Below are 18,696 nucleotides of genomic sequence, written 5' to 3' on the forward strand. Positions count from 1 at the left end.
TCTACAGAGAATTCGTGAAATGAGTGTCCCTGTGCTCTTTTTGTTTTCCTGTTCGAAATACAAAAAGTCACACAGCAATACGTATTCGAATATTTCCAAACACAGTTAATGAAAAGCAAATCACTGCACTATTTAAAAAAAAAGCAATTAGCGCATAAATTAAAATTCTTGTTTAGGACGAAGTTACAGCGAGAATAGCATTACATTGACTATTGTTTGTTTGTTGTGATGTTCTTTGTCTCTTATTCTGCCACTCAACTTCGATAGATGGGATTACTGCTGCGTACCGAGTATAACAGCGTGACTGAATATTGGCCGGAAATAGCTAGGGAGTTAAATAACTTTCTTCTTTAGCATGTCATTCCTCTGGTTCATTCATTTTCTGATACTGCTGGTACATAACACACTGGTTCGTCATACAGTAGTATTCCAGCGATTCCAGCTATTCGATCCCTACTCTGACGCGCTATTTTGAATGAGCAGTGTGCTCACTTAAGGCAGCAGCTCAGTAGTAGTAGTAGTAGTAGTAGTAGTAGTAGTAGTAGTATGACCTGGTCTAGAATTACAATTTAGGCCTATTCCAAATTATAGCACCACAATTCACTAAATATCTCAAAAATTCAAACCTGAAAAGAGTCGTTTCTTAAGAAAAGCTTCTTCCTCTTCACTTATATTAAATTCTACATTCATTTTATACCAAATTAGCAGTGAAGAGTAGGGTGTGGGGGGGGGGGGGGGGGAGGGTGGCGGTTCTCCTCTGGCTTGGAAGAAAAATTTGCCTCCAAGTCAGATTTTTCCGCCGCCAGTGTCGTGACTTGAGATTTTCCGACTCATCGGGTACTACTAGGACAGAGATCAGTAAAAGGGCATTGTTTTTGCCCTGGGACTCTGACACTCGCCCCCGTCTGCGTCTTGGTCATTCCAGCTCTGCAACTATGGACTGTAAGATCGGCCAGTGTAGTACTGTTTGCTAAAAGTGAGAAAATGTGTGTTTGTTCACTTGATCGAGCATTTCATATGAAAGCATTGCTTTTAGTCGCGTCATTCCTACCGACGTATTGTAATGACCTATGTTAATTTCAGTTGAGAAAACCACTTAAACAGTCTTTCTGAGGATGTAAAAAGGCAGGTGGAGAGTGAGTGTCTGCCATGATAATGAAAACTCCCCAACCTGATTGTGACTGATGGTAGGTAAGCGGGCCTACCATTACAATGAAAATTCCCTAACCCAGTCTTTATATGAGAAAAGACGTTTGGTGACTTCCCCGTCGCGTTTCTATAACAGGGTAAAGTTACGAGCTATGCAATTTAATATCTTGCTCACACGTGTACACTGCCACACCTAGAATTGTTTATACAGTGTAGAATTCCATAGCGAAGCACTGGTACATCAGCTAGTAGTAGTATAAAGTTAGTTTTGTGACTATGTACGTGTGTGGGTGTGCAGTTACTCACAAAAGTATTCGTACACTAGAGGTATTAATTAAAGAGATTTGATGTTTGAATTGAGAGATTACTGTATGTATGAAAATGAATAGAGATTGTACATATTAACTTAAACCATTTCTGACCTTTACGTATGACAATGGTAAGGAACATCACAAAATCATAACAATACAGTGCCACAAACGTATTCGTATCCATCATAAAATTATTCCTTCACAGCACAAAAGTATGCACACAACACGAATATTCTATTAATTAGTACTTTGTAGGATAACCTTTCTGTTGTATTACACTTTGTATCCGTTTAGGCATTGATTGTATCAACGTGCTTGTTATTGGTGGTGAAATAGCCTGCCATTCTGCTTGAAGTTTTTCTTTAAGATCTGTCGAAATTTGAATGTCATGTTTTCGAAGTTGTTTTCCAAGGCGAGACCACAAATTTTGTATAGGACTGATATCCGGCGGTTGGGAAGATGTTTCCAGTACTTTGGCAATTAAATAACAAAGAAGTATGTGAAAGTAATGACTTGTTCTTCGGGTCATTGTCTTGGTAGAAATTCAAACTATTCTCTCTGCCCCTTTTTATAGCACTCTTTTAAAATTATTGTTCAGAATATCTACGTACTTGTATTGGTTCATCGTGCCTTCAATGAAGGCCAGATTTCCAACACCACTGAAAGACATACAACCTCCTACTGGTACTGAACCACCCCCATACTTAACAGTGGAACTATGATTTTTGATATTTAGTTAATTTTCCTTTCTCCGTGCTATTTGTCTACCATCTGACCCAAAAATGTTAAATTTACTTTCATTAGTAAATATAACGTCAAGTCCTCTGTTTCACTGCATGTTGCACAGCAAACGTCAATCTCTTTTTGCGATTTATTTGACTGATATACGGGGTTTTTTTTCCTAGCTACTCTCCCATTATAATTGTTCCTCCTTAACACTCGCCTTACAGTTTCTGCACTTTTACACCTACATTGTTTTCACAGCTAGAAGCAATCGTTGGAGCACTCATTTTATTTACAGTAAATCGCTTACCTCTTCGAGTCAGTAGTCTAGGACGTCCTGCTTTTGGTTCATCTTGAAGCCCGTTTCCTTTCTTGAATTTCTTGATGATTCACTGGATTGTCGAAACAGATTTTCCCGTGATTTCTTCAATCTGTCGGTATGTTTTACCTTTCTTGAAATGATCGACGATCAGCGGACATAATTCAACGGATGTGTTTTTACTTTTACGGGCCATTGTACAGTACTGTTTGTAGGAACAGATGACTTGCGGTCTGTGTGTGTCACAACTGCTACCTTGAATGCATCCTTGGTTTGCCTCCATTCAGGACAAAACCAAACCGATGTTTCAGAGCTGTGTACGAATACTTCCATGACGTGACGTTATTGTTTCAGTTACATTATTTCACGTTTTACAGGACAAAGCTGTTTTCTGTACACGAGGTACCCAACATGGGCTATTGACTGTACACTTCACATTCATATTTTACCCATATTAAAGCATCTGGCAGTCAGGCTACTGTAATTAAAATTGGACGATGATTAATATCTCATATGTACGAATATTTTGTAACTGAGCTAACGACGGTTACGTCTCAAAACTTACGGGTTTCAAAACTCGCGGACTAAAATTAACAGAAAATAGTATCAAAACTCACGACTACAAACTAGTAGCTAAATTAACATTCTAATCAGTTTCAAAATTCACAACTCCGGACAGCAGGTGCCTGCGATGACCGCAGGAAGTATGAGGAGCGCGGTGACTCACGCTGCCCTTGGACACACGTTTGTTCACCCACTTTTAGAACGGGATATTCCATTTATTGTTAACAGGAATGTTCACCCAAGCACAGAACAAATTCTCCAAATATAACACTGATCTTTACCAAATACAGTAGAGACAATACGCGACACTTCCGATTTAGCCTTATTAAAATGAGAGAGAAGCCTCATTGGTTTGACATGAAAATTCGCGCTAAATTCAAATATCAATGGAACTGTATATACGGAAATGGATAAATAAATTACGTGTAGAAAGAAAGTGTTACTAAGATGTTAACTTCAAAGTTGCTAAAGCAATTCTGGATACATGAATGAAGAATTACTTAACAGGTTATTGTTCAAAGACTGAAAGTAGACATATAATAAAGATGTGAAATGGACTGTTGTGAAAGGGCTTCATCTTTCATTTATGCGTTACTTTTTTAGCTTTAGAATTCCTGCCTGAACGTTCACGGCTAGATTTTTCTTTTTTCTCATTTAAAATCATTGTATCATCATACTAAAACACTTGTCAATAAAAATATCGGCACATTCCTTACACACACGATTCAATGAATTTACATTTAAGAGCTGGACAATTTTCCTTTTAACTTGAAGCCTACTAACAGAAAGAAAATCTATAAATTTAGCCTCAAGAACATTCAAACTTTCCCTATAAGCAATACTTGCCATAATGCCATTACATTAGGGTAAAGCAAATTTGCATCATATTGTTTAAGCAAAATATGTACATTTCTTAAATCACCCATATTTTCTTCAGTGTTCGACAACGCATTACGGCATTCCAAATGGGGTATCTTAGAACACAACCAGCCACACACATATGCATATGCATATGCATTTTCCTGAATTAAATCAACCCACACCTACAACAGCACATCGGTACTGAAGGTTAACTGCTGCACTAATACAATAAAATAAGCGTATTATATTTCAAGCCAGATAAAATATGGGTCGCGCACGTCAAAAGTTTAGGAAGTACTATAAAAATCTCTTTGGAACTGGAAGAATATATATGCAAACACAGTATTTACTTACATTTTCTTTTCACGAGGGAAACGGAAGAACGACCGCGAATCCTTCTGCATTTCATAGTTATTGCAGCCAAACGCGGCACATATTTTCCGCTCATATTGACAGGAGATATAAAGGAATGACACACACTACTATTTATGTAAACTTAATGCAAACGCACAAATAACGCCAAAAACTTCACAAACAAATACACGTGTTCTTATGACAGAATCACTAACTCCAGGTCACTCCGCTAAACAGAGTTCTAATCGCTGTCCTTCGATATCTCGCAGAGTGTCGCGTATTGTCTCTACTGTATTTGTCTTTACTCAGTTGTTCTACCTGGTGTCATCGAGCAGTGCACAACATGGAATCCATTACTTCGCAAAAGAGTAAACTAAATTTGATGTAAGGGGCAAAAGATCCACATTGGTCGACGCCCCGAACAAATAGCATTTAAAAAAATGTACAACGGTTATAGGTTTCATAAGCAGCGAAAAAAACAATTCGGGCGAAACAGCATGGTTTTTGACATTAAAGACAGTCATCCGCATGTGCCGGTACAGTTTTAGTTGCAAGTGACAATAGCGTTTTAAGTTAAACGGCTCACCAGTGTACCTGATGTCCGTGGGTTTCTCAACCTCATGGTGCGAATACTTGATAACAAATGTGCCAATTACAAGAGGGCATGCAGTTCGGGCTGGCGCTAACAACGGACCTTTTTGCATAATTCCGATTACATTTTCAAATATCTACAGTCGCGTCGTGGGTAGGGTGGGCATTTATCCATTGAAAGAACTGGCCCGGCTCGTGAGTTTTGAGACTGGGCCAGTTAAGAAACGTAGCATACCCTTACTAATTCTCTTCTTGGAATTCGTGAATTTTGATACTCGTGAGTTTTAATATTCGTGAATTCTGAGACGTTACGGCCAACGACACGCAGCTGTCCCATTACAACACCCTTTTAAGGGCCACTGACCTAAGCCGGGATTTGAATCTGCGAATTCGGACCTTGAAAGACAGCGACTCAACCAACTGACCCATATGAAAAGGCGTTTGTAGTTATTGTTATTAATAGATACAGTTATTATTTTTACAAAGGTGTTACGAGGAGCATTTATTAAGACGTACATTTTCCAACTGTGCTAAATACACGAGACCCGAGGGAAGAATTAGCTGGAAGCTAAGGATCCTTACAGGGATGTCGCTTTCTTCTTTTACTTTTAGGTCTCCTTATTTTAGAATTTCACTTAACGCGTCACCTTCATGGGGCGTAGTACCAAAATGGTTCCCATTTTTTTAAGGAGATGAACTAAATGAAGGTTGTAATTCCTCGCAAACGAAAAACGATATTATTAATTTTACGATCAGTTTCCGTAATGCAGCTGGTTTATGTTAATAGTACAGAAGCTATGATTTCAATTGTTGGACACAATTACATCGTAACAATCAAAACCATAAATATCTATTGAAGATCCGTCACCGTACTCGGTAGGACGAGCTTTCTTTTCATGTCCCCCTCCCAAGGAAGAGTCGTATCCACGCTACTGGCCTGGACTCGTACGACCCCCCCTGAAATTATTTTCTGGGTACGCCACTGCATCCACTCACCATTTAAGGTACGTGAAGAATGGTTGGATACTCAAAATACACCACTATAAATGATGCGGTTATGGTTCAAAAGTTCTAGAAAAATATAAGCAAGCGTAGGTTTAGTGGGATTTTAAATCTTATAATTATTAGCGACGGGATCTACGGTTTTAAGTAGAATCCGAATCAGTAGAACGTGACTTTACATTTAAAAGTTTTGCATGCATCGACTGGGATTTAAGCCTCGGCCTTCTTGATGAGATGATAGAACCATTGGAACAGAGCTGTCATGTCCGCCAATGACAATAGTTACCTGAACTTTTGATGGTGCTATTTGAAGTTCCAATCAGTTCCCGGGCAGAGAGGCCTACCTATAGAACTTCCGCATCCGCAATCATGTCTTCCTACTACATGCTAGTGCAGCTGTTAGAGTAAACAAAGCCTTTTACATAACTTACCGGGGATGCACATAGTTTTGGCTTCTTTACGACAGAACGGCCCATCTTCAAAAATGTCACTAATATGGCGCAAGCTGAGGAACTAACGTGCAGCTCACAATCCTGTCCTCATAGTCTTTCCAACACTGCAACTTAAATACAGCACATCTCTCAACCGCGGTACAGCCCGACAATCGCGACCACGCAGTGCCAGGGTCCCTGGGACATTGTTGTTTCCATGAACCGAGATACAAAAGCTGACAGTGATTTACAGTAAGCTTGAAACTGTTTCTGGCCGTGGCCCCCGTTATCTCGGTGGTCACGTTCCGGCCCCCTACAGAGTAATCCCTTGCTAATTGCCCTTCTCATCTTTTGACATCTATCAACACGCGATTATATTCCCAATACTGAGGCCTTTACAGGGGAATGTCCCCGGGAATCACAGTCCTAAGTGATTTCCTTTCATTCAAGCTCCTGCAAGCAGTACAGACTTGGAGAATTGTGTATGGCCCTACTGAGCCTTGCTAGTAGATTAGTTGTTGCTGCGTTAATTTAACATCTCGGCATAAGTTCGTAATTTTTGTACCGTACGTAAAACAACGGCTGATCCTCGCTCTAGATTCAGGAAATCAATCAATCAATCAATCACTACTGATCTGCATTCAGGGCAGTCGCCCAGGTAGCAGATTCCCTATATGTTGTTTTCCTAGCCTTTTCTTAAGCATCTCCCTTGTTAAGTTATTCCAATCCCTAACTCCCCTTCGTATAAACGAATATTTGCCCCAATTTGTCCTCTTGAATTCCAACTTTATCTGCAAATTGTGATCTTTTCTACTTTTAAAGACACCACTCAAACTTATTCGTCTACTGATGTCATTCCACGCCATCTCTCCACTGACAGCTCGGAACATACCACTTAGTCGAGCAGCTCGTCTCCTTTCTCCCAAGTCTTCCCAGCCTAAACTTTGTAACATTTTTGTAACGCTACTCTTTTGTCGGAAATCACCTAGAACAAATCGAGCTGCTTTTCTTTGGATTTTTTTCCAGTTCTTGAATATAATTCTGGTGAGGGTCCCATACACTGGAACCATACTCTAGTTGGGGTCTACTAGAGACTTATATGCCCTCTCCTTTACATCCTTACTACAATCCCTAAATACCCTCATAATCATGTGCAGAGATCTGTACCCTTTATTTACAATCATATTTATGTGATTATGTGATCTTTTGTCTGCGCCATTGCAACAGAGAACGCGGAAAGGAAGAATGTGTTAAATATTTGATTGTTTCTTTAAATGTGTAGGTGAAGATTCTGCAACAGGTTCCAGTACAAATAGTGTTACGTATTGTGGTAAATCCGAATCCGGCGTGTCGGTTGAGAATTGAAGTGAGAATGCAGCTCAAAAGTCAGAGGAATGCAATATTTGCGTTAGTGATATTTCAGCACAGAATGATTTTCAAATTTATTTTAGTGACATTTCGACACAACAAAGTGATTTTGGAACTGATAGCGTGAAAAATATAATTGAAACATCGTGACCGGTACACTGGTGAGGTAGATATTTGGAAATGAAAGTTTGTGACCTGTGAACTGTAAAAGTACTGGCCGAGCTTTTGATAGTAGAAAACTCTGTTACTGCTAATAGTGTCCGTGATTTCTACACAGTGCTGCAACTTCATCGCACTTACCGGTCATAACAGCATCCGCGGAATAACGAAGCTACGAAAAATTGTGATGAATACTATTTCTGATAAGTCTCGGTTAATTGTAATACACTGACTGACAGAGCAAATGCAACACCAAGAAGGAGTGGTTCGAAAGGGATGAAAGTTGGGGAAAAAACAGAGACGGCACGGACGAATAATTGATGTTTATTTCAAACCAATATGCAGGTTACACAATGCGCACGGCATCGACTCAGTAGGATGTAGGACCACCGCGAGCGGCGATGCACGCAGAAACACGTCGAGGTACAGAGTCAATAAGAGTGCGGATGGTGTCCTGAGGGATGGTTCTCCATTCTCTGTCAACCATTTGCCACAGTTGGTCGTCCGTACGAGGCTGGGGCAGAGTTTGCAAACGGCGTCCAATGAGATCCCACACGTGTTCGATTGGTGAGAGATCCGGAGAGTACACTGGCCACGGAAGCATCTGTACACCACGTAGAGCCTGTTGCGAGATGCGAGCAGTGTGTGGACGGGCATTATCCTGCTGAAACAGAGCATTGGGCAGCCCCTGAAGGTACGGGAGTGCCACCGGCCGCAGCACATGCTGCACGTAGCGGTGGGCATTTAACGTGCCTTGAATACGCACTAGAGGTGACGTGGAATCATACGCAATAGCGCCCCAAACCATGATGCCGCGTTGTCTAGCGGTAGGGCGCTCCACAGTTACTGCCGGATTTGACCTTTCTCCACGCCGACGCCACACTCGTCTGCGGTGACTATCACTGACAGAACAGAAGCGTGACCCATCGGAGAACACGACGTTCCGCCATTCCCTCATCCAAGTCGCTCTAGCCCGGCACCATGCCAGGCGTGCACGTCTATGCTGTGGAGTCAATGGTAGTCTTCTGAGCGGACGCCGGGAGTGCAGGCCTCCTTCAACTAATCGACGGGAAATTGTTCTGGTCGATATTGGAACAGCCAGGGTGTCTTGCACATGCTGAAGAATGGCGGTTGACGTGGTGTGCGGCGTGCGGGGCTGCCACCGCTTGGCGGCGGATGCGCCGATCCTCGCGTGCTGACGTCACTCGGGCTGCGCCTGGACCCCTCGCACGTGCCACATGTCCCTGCGCCAACCATCTTCGCCACAGGCGCTGCACCGTGGACACATCCCTATGGGTATCGGCTGCGATTTGACGAAGCGACCAACCTGCCCTTCTCAGCCCGATCACCATACCCCTCGTAAAGTCGTCTGTCTGCAGGAAATGCCTCCGTTGACGGCGGCCTGGCATTCTTAGCTAAACACGTGTCCTGTGGCACACGACAACACGTTCTACAATGACTGTCGGCTGAGAAATCACGGTACGAAGTGGTCCATTCGCCATTCGCCAACGCCGTGTCCCATTTATCGTTCGCTACGTGCGCAGCACAGCGGCGCATTTCACATCATGATCATACCTCAGTGACGTCAGTCTACCCTGCCATTGGCATAAAGTTCTGACCACTCCTTCTTGGTGTTGCATTTGCTCTGTCAGTCAGTGTATAACTTTAGTATCTTTGAGTAATGTAGTAGGCCCAAAACCATTCTGGCACTATATCAGAATTCGAGGAAGGAGGCCCAAAATAGTATTTTGCGGGGGAACCCGTCCTTTTTAGTTATGCCGCTGTGTTCTGTTATAATTTTTTACTATAACCCCCCTCCTTTATCGGCCGATCGTGGCTACGCTACTGACTTTAGGCCTATATGTTTATATACGCAGCTCAGTGCAATGGTTTTCCAAGGCCCTTCTGGCTGCTTGCCTGCCTGCCTCTTAATGACCTTTCTTCCCATACTATATTTAAACAATTTTGGTGCTTTCAAAAAATGACTACTTCTAAACTATTCGTACAAAGTATACATTTGTGGACCTAAATGGTATTTTCATATTTTTAAGATTATTGAGGTGCATAAATATGAGGAGGATTAAAGTGATTGATCTCAAAATGTGAATTCTAATTTTAAGGCTCTATAACGTACGTATACCTACAACAAACTGTTACACAAATCTCTTATCGAAAGCTTCCTTTTACAGATAGGCACGTACAACTTTCCTTTATAGAGCTATTTATGCTCAACACTTTTTCCTCATATATTTAGGGTCTAGGGAGCATAAGCCATGAATGCGCTCGGATGGCCGTTCTTTCTTTGACTTCCTTGGCTAAAGTAGCCACTGTTCAGTTTCCGTAATGTTTCTTCGATGTATGCTCAATGAAAACTGCATCAAAATCCATCTCGAGATTATCCCGCACAAGTACACACACATAGTGTATAGGGTGAGCTTGTTACAAGCTATTTGCATGCTTGCCTCGGCACCCTCCAGTGCAGCGGATCCAGGACCTGCTTGCTGGATATTAGAGTGCTAGCACCAGAATCACGTTCTTGTGGCTCCCAAACTACGCACAATGTCCCCGTTGCTTTACAAGACTCCAACCAGTGATATTCATTGGTTATGTCCCATTGGGAGTGACAGGTCACCCCTCCTTCAAATAAGTTGAAAACGATTGTAGGAACTACTAAGGTACGGAAGACTTCCCTTTGTGTTTCTCAGAGAGTAGTGGTATTATGCCGTCTTGCGATTGCCCATGATATAGCAATGCACTCCTCCTTACCTAAGGGAGAAGCCCCTTCGTGTGTACTTGTGGTGGTCATCTGACTGTAATAAAAAAATCCTTCTGGAGTGCACAGACTTGGCCAATCTTCTCACTAGTCTAACACTTCCGAGTACAATTTCCCTCATTTTATGATGATGATGATGATGATGATGATGATAATGATGATGATGTTGAACAGTCAGCAGACCTCGTCATCTCTTTTATGAGGGATAGTGTTTTTTTTAAATTTTGTTTAAAAAGGAATTCTCTATTGTTTTTAATTCTTATTTTATTGTTTTTATTCTATATACTCTTTAATTTGATGAAATGTATGATTTCATTTCAATGATAATGCCTTATTCCATTTTAGTACATTTTAATCTAATTTTAAATCATTTTATGAGAAAATCAGGCATTAAAAATTTCTTCAACTGATAATTTCAAATTCATAATCGTTATCTTCATAATCATCTTTTAAATTCTTGTCAGTGGGCAAATTTTAATTATCATTCTATTTGGTTCATCTCGCACCATTATATGCCAATGACCTAGGTATTAGGCCCCTTTGAACTAGCATAACCATATTATCAACACAGGGCATGCAGAAAAAATTACTCTTGTTGATAGAAGCGGAGAAAAAGGAAAATAACTGCTTAAAAGTCCGGCTCCATGGCTATATGGTTAGCATGCTGGCCTTTGGCCAGAGGGGTCCCGGGTTCGATTCCCGGTCGGGTCGGGAATTTTAACCATCACTGGTTAATTTCGCCGGCTCGAGGGCTGGGTGTATGTGTAGTCTTCATCATTTCATAGTCATCGTGACGTGCAGGTCGCCTACGGACGTCACATCAAAAGACCTGCACCTGGCGTTCCGAACATGTCCTCGGACACTCCCGGTACTAAAAGCCATTCGCCATTTCATTTCATTTGCAACTGCTTAAAAATTAAGTTAGGATAAAATTGCACTTAAACTATGTTTATTGCCGAGACTTTTTGAACTGTTGATATATAACATAATAAGTAGCGCAATCCTAGAGCATATTTCAATTGAACAGGCAGGCTTCTGACCAGGGCGTAGCTACTGTGACCAAGCATTGTCTCTTACATCCTTCATTGAGGCAGGATATCAAATGAAGCTGGAAACACCTCTAGCATTTGTTGATCTTACTGCTGCCTTTGACACTGTATGGAGGGAAAGCCTTATCCACAAATTCCTTCGTATCATATCATGCAGAACAATGGCTCAACTGGTTAACATGTTAAGTTCCAAATGATCACTAGAAGCAAGCTAAGCAAGGAGAGGAAGCTAAAACAACGAATTGCCCCAAGGATCAGTTCTCTCACCGTTATTGTTCAACTTATATCTCTCTGACCTTCATGACACTTCATCCAGAAAATTCTGCTATGCCGACGACTTGGCTCTAACTGTACAAGATCAGGTAATGGAGATGACTGAAGAGATTCTGACCAAATACCTGTCTTTACTGGAAAACTACTTCAAGATCTGCAGACTCCAACTCAGTGCGAGTAAAACAGAAGTGTCTTGCTTCTATTTAAATAATCGTTTGGCGAACGTGAAACTGAATGTTAGTTCCAGAGGGAGAATTCTTCGTCATAATTGGAACCCATAATAGCGTGGTGTCTTCTTGGACCGTATACTATCCTTCAAACTACGCCTCCTGAACTTAGCACATAAGTTGAAGTCTCGAAACAACATCCTCCATAAACTGTGTGGAACTACCTGGGGATTTTCAGCAACCACCTTGCGATCTTCAGCTTTGGGTTTGGTGTATTCAAGTGCTGAGTACTGTGCACCAGTTTGGTTGAACAGTCATCATACAAGGCTTGTTAAGCCTTAAAGGCAAATTCTCAGTTGTGTCAAGAGGATGAAGATCCAAGTAGTGGTTTATCATGACATAGGTAGTGTGTTGTATTTCGCTAATCAGTAGTGATGTGCGCGAGTAACGCTTGGACTCGCGAGAATCGAGTCTGGCGAGTCCAAGCCTCGCCGAGTAACCCGTGCGAAGTACTCGAGTCTCCACTGTGACGTCACGATCCATAACAGTGACCTTTTGCCGAGCAGTCGGAAGAAATGCTCCAATCATTAAGTACTATTACAACAGCTACGTAAATGATGACCATAACGTGAAACACGCGAGTGTATCACCGTAACTTGTTCGTTTCGAAATACCATTCGTTTAGTTTGTCACACAATGTTCTTCCTTTTCTCCTTCGTCTATATTTAGTTGGGCGCGCTCATTACAGCACCTATGTAGCGTAACGGTTAGTGTTACTAACTCCCATCCTTGGAAGCCTGGGTTCGATTCCCGGTACCGCCAGAAATTTTAGAATGTCCGAAAGGCTGGTATGTGATTGAAATGGTATTTTTGGGAGATCAGAAGAATGCACCTGCCCGGTGAGACACGGGGTGAAGGGGTTTTCACCAACAGAGCCCGTGACGCAATGGTTACCATAGTAACTCCGCTACTACCCAGGCAACTTTATATTATCTTCTACTAGTAGCTCTTCGCTCTTGTCAGTTGTAATCCAGCAAACTGCAACGTGTGAGTCAATGTTTTCGAGTAGCAGATAAGAGCAGATAAGAGCCGATCTGTCTGGGTAGAACAGGAAGTTCGTGCTTGCAGACCACATTCCTCATTCTTGCATTCTTCTCATCTCCACACAGTACATGCAGCTCACCTGCAATGGGGGTTTTCCCGAAAGGAGCTGCACCACCTCGGGATGAGGATATGAGTTTGCATATTTGCATTATATCGCCCAGTAGGTTAGCCTTTGGTAACTTGAGATACGGAGTAAAGATTAGGAACATGATTTAACTATTCATTGTAGGTTTCCTTCCCTCTTCTTGTCTATCCCTCCCAATCTTCCCATCCCCCACCAAGGCCCTTGTTCAGCATAGCAGGTGAGGCCGCCTGGGCAAGGTACTGGTCATTCTCCCCAGTTGTATCCCCCGACCCATTGTCTCACGCTCCAGGATACTGCCCTTGAGGCGGTAGAGGTGGGATCCCTGGCTGAATCCGAGGGAAAAACCAACCCTGGAGGGTAAGTAGATTAAGAAAGAAAGATAGCAATCTAGCTGTATCCCTATTTCTTCTTCTTCTTCTTCTTAATCTGCTTACCCTCCAGGTTCGGTTTCTCCCTCGGACTCAGCGAGGGATCCCACCTCTACCACCTCAAGGGCAGTGTCCTGGAGCTTCAGACTTTGGGTCGGGGGATACAACTGGGGAGGATGACCAGTACCTCGCCCAGGCGGCCTCACCTGCTATGCTGAACAGGGGCCTTGGCGGGGGATGGGAAGATTGGAAGGGATAGGCAAGGAAGAGGGAAGGAATCGGCCGTGGCCTTAAGTTAGGTACCATCCAGGCATTTGCCTGGAGAAGTAGTGGGGAAAACACGGAAAACCACTTCCAGGATGGCAGAGGTGGGAATCGAACCCACCTCTACTCTGAGTGGACCCCGTTCCAGCCCTCGTACCACTTTTCAAATTCGTGGCAGTGCAGGGAATCGAACCCGGACCTCCGGGAGTGGCAGCTAATCATGCTAACAACTACACCACAGAGGCGGACCATCCCTATTTCACATTAAAAATATCTTAACACAGTCGCTAGTTACGTAGATTCATCTGAACACACTGCAGACAATTGACAGTGCGAGACGCAAGGTTCGGTAAGGGGCGCAATGTTCACACAATTGTAGAGGTCAGATATGCCACACACAGCTTTAAAAGCTTTACGGTCAGGTATTCTTTGTATAGTCACGAGCGTACAATAATGCCCTTTATAATATAAATAGATTAGTCGAAAATGTACGTTTGTCCTGCCTGATCTCTACAATTTCACACTGTGCGCCGGTAAAATGAAATGGCGTATGGTTGTTAGTGCCGGGAGTGTCCGATGACATGTTCGGCTCGCCAGATTCAGGTCTTTCGATTTGACACCGGTAGGCGCCCTGCTCGTCATAATGAGGATGAAATGATGATGAAGACAACACACACACCCACCCCCCGTGTCGGCGAAATTAACCAATTATGGTTAAAATCCGTGACCCTGCCGCGTATCGAACCCGCGACCCCTGTGATCAAAGGCCAGCACGCTAACCATTTAGCCATAGAGCCGGACTGTAGCTCATAAGCACCTGAGTCCACACATTCCTTAGTTTACGTTACAATATGGTTTTGTTGTGTAGGCCTATACATTCATGTAAATACGGCATAATGTACATCAGTTTGTACATTATATCACTGTGCATTATTTGGAAACGGACCCAATACTTGTCCTTGGCCTACCTAAAATATTAAGCATCGTGTTGTTTCCATACACGGCTCGCAGATAACGCTGCCAGCGTCCTCGGCCTCGAGTACCTCGAGTTTTACGATCCCAGACTCGAGTCTTCGCGAGTCCATTCGCAGGCCATCACTACTAATCAGCACAGAGGAAATGCCTGCCTTCCTCGCTGCTGGATAGCAGTGGGAAGGGGGGGGGGGGGGTGAAGGCGTGTCACCAGAAGGAGGCATCCTAGCATTTGCAAGATGCTAGGTCAGGAGAGATTGGGTTACACACGCAATCACGTACCCAGAAAGTGAGGTGGTTAACCTTGTGTTACAGTATTTTGTATTTAGTATAGTTGGCCACGAGGTCATTGGGTTTATTTTTCCTTTGTTTTTGTGTTCAGTGTTGTTTTGTCCACCAGCGTAGTGTTTTATTATGGTATCCTTATAGTGTATTGCATATGTTTTCTTGGTTCCATTGTTTTTGCTTGTAACTTTTCTTAGTTTTGTTTGGTTGTTCAATTGAGGATTTCTATTTTCTCCGTTAATATCGATTAGGTTGTAAAACTGTAAGACCGGGAGAAAAATAAAGGTTACTTACAAAGCTTGTTGACACCCAGCTTAATACCACAATGCACATCATATCTGGCACAATCAAATCTACTCCATTGCATTGGCTTCCACTGCTAACTGGTATAATACCACCTGATCTATGCCGATCTAATGCCCTTATGGAGGAATTCCATAAGTTCTTGAGTGACCTGCCAATTTTGAATCTTAATACAATGAAATCACGCCATCCAATTCCGCGTGATGCTGCTGACATGGATGCTAAGGATTTTAAATCTCTTGATGAGTGGAAAAGCAGATGGGAAGCTGCAACAGATGTGCGCCTGCATACCTTCTTCTCAGGTCCCAGACTTCCAGGCGGATCCCACCTACCACGCAACATCTAGACTGCCCTGAATAGCATCGGAGCAGGACATGGCTGGTGCAGAGCCGCTCTCCATAAGTGGAAAAAGCTACCTAATCCAGACTGCCAATGCAGAGCTCCACACCAGGCTATTCATCATATCATCAGGGAATGTAAGATTCGAGCCTATCACGGTGATGAAGATGACTTCCTGCCGGTAATTCCAGATGCTGTATACTGGATTGAAAAACTTGATATTTAGTTGTGAAGTACAAATTACTTAGTTTTTCATCTATATATATCACTGGTATTGTCTGTATAAGCCATATGCTAAATAAATAATTCCTATTCTGAAGTTTTCAGATGTGCAACACAAAATAAAATGAGATTACATGTGCTTCCTTAATACTTAATACAGAGTAGTTTAAAGAAATGTAAACTTTATAATTGCAAAGACAAAATGTGGAAATTGATTCTTTTACTCATCATTGGAACTCTCCTTAAGATGAGAGTGAAGTGTGATTTGATACCTTTTTATGATACTTTAATTTGTTTTAACTTGGAATGCTAGGTTGAAGAAATAATATTAAAGATAGTTCACAATATGTGCTCTAATAAATTCATGAATAGTAATTAAAGTGCATGAACATTTTTATTTGAAATCTCTCTTCATTACTTGCTTGAATTCTAAAAGATGCATACTCTCACTACAGTGCATACTGTTTAATGGATTGAATTGGATCAGTAAGTAAACTTCTCTTTTCTAAAAAATTCTACCTGTTGAGGGCAAATTGTATTCTTGAGGCTTTGGATGTACTATACATGTTAAAAAAACAGATCAGAGATTTATCTCCCGTATGCAGTTATCAGACTGTGCCTCTTATAATGGGCTTCTGATAAGTTCACCTGCATACACCCCATCGTCAGTGGGTAGGGTCTGACACATCCCATTCTGATGAGTCTAGTGTCAGACCTAAGACGAAACACTAGTTAATAGAGCAAACGCCTGAAAAGCCTTACATCTGATCTGTTTTTTGACATGCTCTATTGGTGGAAAAATATCTAATTCCCTCCATGGGAGCTTAGAATTTCCACTATACATGTTAGCCAAGAAATCCCTTGTAATAACATTAAGAAGAAAATTGTATGTTTAACAGCTCAGCTAATATAGGCTTATATTTGTAATGATATCTTCTGAATGTTCCAGAATTTTGCTGTAGAACTACAGTTGGAGAGTCAGAGTGAATTCGACCTGGGATATTTCCGGGAGCAGTTGGCTCGTGCTGGAGGCGCTAACTACGGCACAGGCGTCCGTGATCTGTAGTGACTTGGTTCAGGACAGAGAATGGGAGCCCCTGTTTTCTGTTCCATTTCTCATTTCCTCTTCTTCCTTGAAGCAGAGGAAATGTATAAAGTCTCTGCAGTGATTTATGGGATACATGTCGAGATGAAACTTACATGAATACATGTTACTGAAAGCCAAACAGTTCTCTGCTTTGCTCATTATTTCTATTTAAAGGAATTCTTTTTTGCATTTTACAGTTATACTAATATCTGCAAAAGGTACAGTTCATATAAAATTGCAAAAATAACTAATCTATCAACAATTAGGCTGATTTTGTAAAGGTTTCATTTAATGGTTTCTGATCAAGCACTAAAACAGCAGAAAGATCTGATCATGTTGTGCCAACAGAGAATGGAGGTAGCAGGAAGTAAATCTCAGAACTAGGTCATTTTTTATTATAATGATCGATAAATAGCTCTTCTTTTCAAATCAATCATGTTCCTGGTACATACCTACAGACTACGTTTGAAATTTGTATGTTTATTTGTTGTTTGTCTTAACTATTGATTCTTCATATAATACACAAAGTAATGCATGAATTTGATTCTCAAGGTTTGCTACTCAACTTAAAGGAAAACGTTTTGATTTAGAGACCAAATTCATTTGGATAGGCTTTGTGATATAATATATAGCACAGTTAAATTGGTTGTTTTTTCAAACTGACCAACTGTAGCAAGTTAAGATTTCAAGATATTTTTAATATCTTCTTTGTATCTCTTTTGTACAATCATCATTTTTGAATCTATTGACAGCATTTAATAGATTCTTGAAATAATTGGGCCGTGGGAAATTTAAAGGAGGTTAAACAAAGGCTCAGGAGAAGGTTAATTCGTTGACACCAAATGAGAAAGACCAAACATGAAATACACTTGATCATTTAAAAAAAAAGTATATTATCAGACCCACCTTTCCATTACAAAATACAACCAATAAATTATAAAAATAAATTTGAGTAATATTATACCTAAATTTTGATTGATATACTGACTTTTGATACTTGTTCTAATATTGAAGACTGAAACATATCACTTCCTTGGAATAGAGTAATAAGTGATATTTTATAATACAGTATTGCCTATGAAATGGAACAAGGCCTAGTAAGTCACTGGTATTGTACACATTTTTATATCATGGTTTATATGTGAAAATGTTTTAAGATGATCCTTTTAATGTAAAAATGATATTTTAATTATGAAATGATGTACTAATGTATTTCATATTAGTATTGATAATTTACAAAGTGTGCTTATGATAGGTTTTTGAATATTTGTAATACATGGTTGTTTTAATTTATAATCTTGTTTCATATCATTAATCCCAGGTTTCCTTGATTCCCTAGAAATCCTGCAATGTTAGTACATGCAATTTCGGGATTTGGGACACTTTTTCAGTAAAAGGAAATATTATGGTAGGTATCTGTATTTACTATTTGGACAATTCTTGGCCCAGAAGGTTAGATTTCAACCTTTCACAAATGCATCCCACAACTATCTCTGTCAGTGGTGGTGCATGACCCTTATCGAAGTGTTAGCACACTAATTTGTAGAAACATGAATTAAAACATTGTATGGGT

General features: G+C 41.2%; 1 protein-coding gene across 1 annotated transcript in view; it reads left to right on the forward strand.

Moving 5' to 3' along the window:
- Nucleotides 1-18,419, forward strand: part of LOC136876229 (coactosin-like protein) — a 224,512-nt gene extending 206,093 nt beyond the window's left edge. Inside the window, exon 4 of the mRNA XM_067149999.2 lies at nucleotides 16,986-18,419. Within this exon, the coding sequence (XP_067006100.1) occupies nucleotides 16,986-17,102 (117 nt within the window). The 3' untranslated portion in view covers nucleotides 17,103-18,419. The remainder of the gene's footprint in view (nucleotides 1-16,985) is intronic.
- The last annotated feature ends 277 nt before the right edge of the window (nucleotides 18,420-18,696 follow it).

The sequence above is a fragment of the Anabrus simplex genome, chromosome 6, assembly GCF_040414725.1.
Source record: "Anabrus simplex isolate iqAnaSimp1 chromosome 6, ASM4041472v1, whole genome shotgun sequence".
NCBI lineage: Eukaryota > Metazoa > Arthropoda > Insecta > Orthoptera > Tettigoniidae > Anabrus > Anabrus simplex.